Source organism: Eimeria mitis, genomic scaffold (genome assembly GCF_000499745.2).
Source record: "Eimeria mitis Houghton genomic scaffold, Emh_scaff966, whole genome shotgun sequence".
In the NCBI taxonomy this organism is placed as follows: domain Eukaryota; phylum Apicomplexa; class Conoidasida; order Eucoccidiorida; family Eimeriidae; genus Eimeria; species Eimeria mitis.
In genome coordinates this window covers 10,707-13,715 of record NW_013577126.1, presented here as the reverse complement: position 1 = coordinate 13,715, position 3,009 = coordinate 10,707, and the positions used below count along the sequence as shown (strand labels likewise).

At 38.9% G+C, this 3,009-nt stretch overlaps 1 protein-coding gene across 1 annotated transcript in view; it reads left to right on the top strand.

Moving 5' to 3' along the window:
* Positions 1-724: 724 nt before the first annotated feature.
* EMH_0026260 (uncharacterized protein) overlaps positions 725-3,009 on the top strand; it is a gene marked incomplete at both ends in the record, with an annotated part of 4,961 nt that continues 2,676 nt past the window's right edge. The window contains 2 exons of the mRNA XM_013502592.1: positions 725-901; positions 2,383-2,539. Of these exons, the coding sequence (XP_013358046.1) occupies positions 725-901; positions 2,383-2,539 (334 nt within the window). The remainder of the gene's footprint in view (positions 902-2,382; positions 2,540-3,009) is intronic.

Here is a 3,009-nt window from a genome sequence, read left to right as displayed (position 1 = left end):
TTTTTTTTTTCATTTCTCGTTTTATTTTGCTTAGTTTTATTTAATTTAATTTTATATTATATTTTATTTTATTTATTTTATTTATTTTATTTTATTTTATTTTATTTTATTTTGTTTGCATGCCGAATGCGGTGTCTGTTGATCTCGTTCTTTCGTCGTTGCGGTGTATCTATTGTTAATATAAAAATAAAAAGTAGAATAAATAGAAAATAAATAAAAAAATAAATAAAAATAAAATAATTTAAATATAAAAACATATTTTGCTTTTTTTTTTTCAGGTGTATAGGCAGCTCACCGCGGGGCTGCATGCGGCCAAGCGTCACCGCAGCAGCAGCAGCAGGGGGGCTGCTGCTGCTGCTGCTGTTTCTCCTTTTTTTATGGAAATGTTGCTGCTGGGGGGAGAGGAGGAGGCTGGTTGTTTGTATTTTGGGTTTATAAGAGTAAATAAAGGGTGTAGGGGAGATGCAGCAGCAGCAGCAGCAGGAGCAGCAGCAGCAGCAGCAGCAGCAGCAGCAGCAGCAGCAAAAGAAACAGCAACATTAAACTGCTTGCCTCTTGCTGTAATAAAGAACATAATAATAAAAATTAATTGTCTATTTATTTATAATATTATTTTTATTTATTTTTTTATTTTTTTTATTTTTTTTTTTGTATTTCTCTCTCGGTTTCTGAGTTTCTATGAGATAATAAATGGCCGCTCGTGCACGCCTCCTCTCCCGCCCCGATGCTGCTGCAGCAGAGAGCTGCATTCCCTCATCCTCTTCTGCTGCAGCAGCAGCAGCAGCACCACCAGCACCAGCAGCAGCAGCAGGCCCCACCCCCTCCTCCTCCTCAGCAGCAACAGCAACAGCAACAGCAGCAACAGCAGCAGGAGCAGCAGCAGCAACAAAAGCATACGATCGTGATTTATTTATATTATTTTTGTCTACAGCATCTCGTTTGTTTTGTGATGATGAACAAATAGTTTTATTAGATTTTCTAGCAGCAGAAGAAAAAGCATACACAGAAAAAGAAATAGCAGAGAGGCTGTATTGGGGGGAGAAGAGAACGCGTCAGGTTTGTGGCTCGCTTGAGCGTCTTATGTTAATACAAAAAGAGCCAGTGCATGCGAGCCTAAACAGCAGCAGCAGCAGCAGCAGCAGCAGCAGCAGCAGCAGCAGCAGCAGCAGCAGTTGTAGTAGTAGTAGTAATAGCAGCAGCAGCAACCAGCAGCATCCTTTCGTTAATCATTCTAGTGCAAGTGCTGTTGGAGATAATGCTTCCAGGTTCGTTTCTTTTGCTGCTCATGATGATGATGCTGCTGCTGTTGCTGCTGCTGCTGCTGCTGCTGCTGTTAATGCTATTGCTGCTGCTGCTGCCGGTGCTGCTGCTGCTGCTGTTGCTGCTGATGATGATTGTGCTGCTGCTGCTGCTGGTGCTGCTGCTGATGATTGTGCTGCTGGTACTGCTGTTGCTGCTGGTGCTGATGATGCTGCTGCTTCTGCTGCTGCTGCTGCTGTTTGCTGCTGTTGCTGCTGCTGCTGCTGCTGCTGCTGTTGCTGCTGTTGCTTCTCTTTAGTATCTCTCTTATGTTGCTGGTTTATTTATTTGTTTATTTGTTTGTTTATTTAATTTTTATTTTTTTTTGTTCTCTTTCTCTTTCTGTCTCCTTGTATGTGTCTTTGTCTCTTTCTTTTTTTATTTTTCTCTATATATCTCTCTTTCTGTCTCTTTGTCTCTCTGTCTCTTTCTCTTTGTCTCTCTCCTTATATATATATATATATATATATATATATATATATATGTGTTTGTGTCTATCTTTGTCTCTCTCTCTTCCTCTCTCTCTATCTCTCTGTCTCTCTCTCTCTATCTCTCTCTCTCTCTCTGTCTCTATCTCTCTCTCTCTTTCTCTCTGTCTCTGTCTGTCTCTATCTCTGTCTCTCTCTCTCTCTCTGTCTCTATCTCTCTCTCTCTTTCTCTCTGTCTCTCTCTCTCTCTCTCTCTGTCTCTCTCTGTCTCTCTCTCTGTCTCTGTCTCTATCTCTCTCTGTTTGGCGTTGTCTTCAGTTTTGTTGCTGCAGCTCGCCTGAGAGGTATTCCTTGCTGCCTCTCTCTGCGTACTGTTTGCTGCTGCTGCTGCTGCTGCTGCTGCTGCTGCTGCTCTTGTTGTTGCCGTTGCTGCTGTTGCTGGTGTCCTGCTGCTGCATCTTCTGCTGCAGCAGTTTCTCTTTTTCTTTTTATTTTTTATTTTTTTTCTTTTTTTGTTTTATCTCCCTTTATTGTATGAATATTTGTATTGATATATATATCTGTATTAAAACTAAATAAATAAATAAATAAATAAATAAATAAATAAATAAATAAATAAATAAATAAATATTTTATTTTTTTTTTTGTGCTGCAGCGTGGACGGTGGCGGGGACTACGTTCGTATGGGAACAGGCAGCAGCAACAGCAGCAACAGCAGCAGCAGCAGCAGCAGCAGCAGCAGCAGCAGCATGTTGGCTACATACGGGAGCGGCGTTTCTTTTGTATATCGTATATCTCCTTATTGTATTTGTGTTGTTGCATATAGAATAGAGGAAATGGATAAAAAAATAAAAAAAGAAAAACAAAAAGCAGCAGCAAGAGACGTATTCTTCTGTCCCCTTTGTCTCTCTCAGTTTGACGTTCTCGATGCTCAGCTGCTGCAGCTAGACCCCCATGATGCGCACTTTCTCTGCCATTGCGGACAGAAACTAGAACCAGAGGTATTTATTTATTTATTTATTTATTTATTTTATTTGTTTGTTTATTTATTTTTTTTTGTTTTATTTATTTATTTGGTTTTTTGGTTTTTTTCTGTTTTTTTTTGGCGATCGGATGATATGCCGTGCTCACTTTCTCTGCCATTGCGGACAGAAACTAGAACCAGAGGTATTTATTTATTTATTTATTTATTTATTTATTTATTTATTTATTTGTTTGTTTGTTTATTTGTTTATTTGTTTGTTTATTTATTTTTTTTTGTTTTTTTTGTTTATTTGTTTTT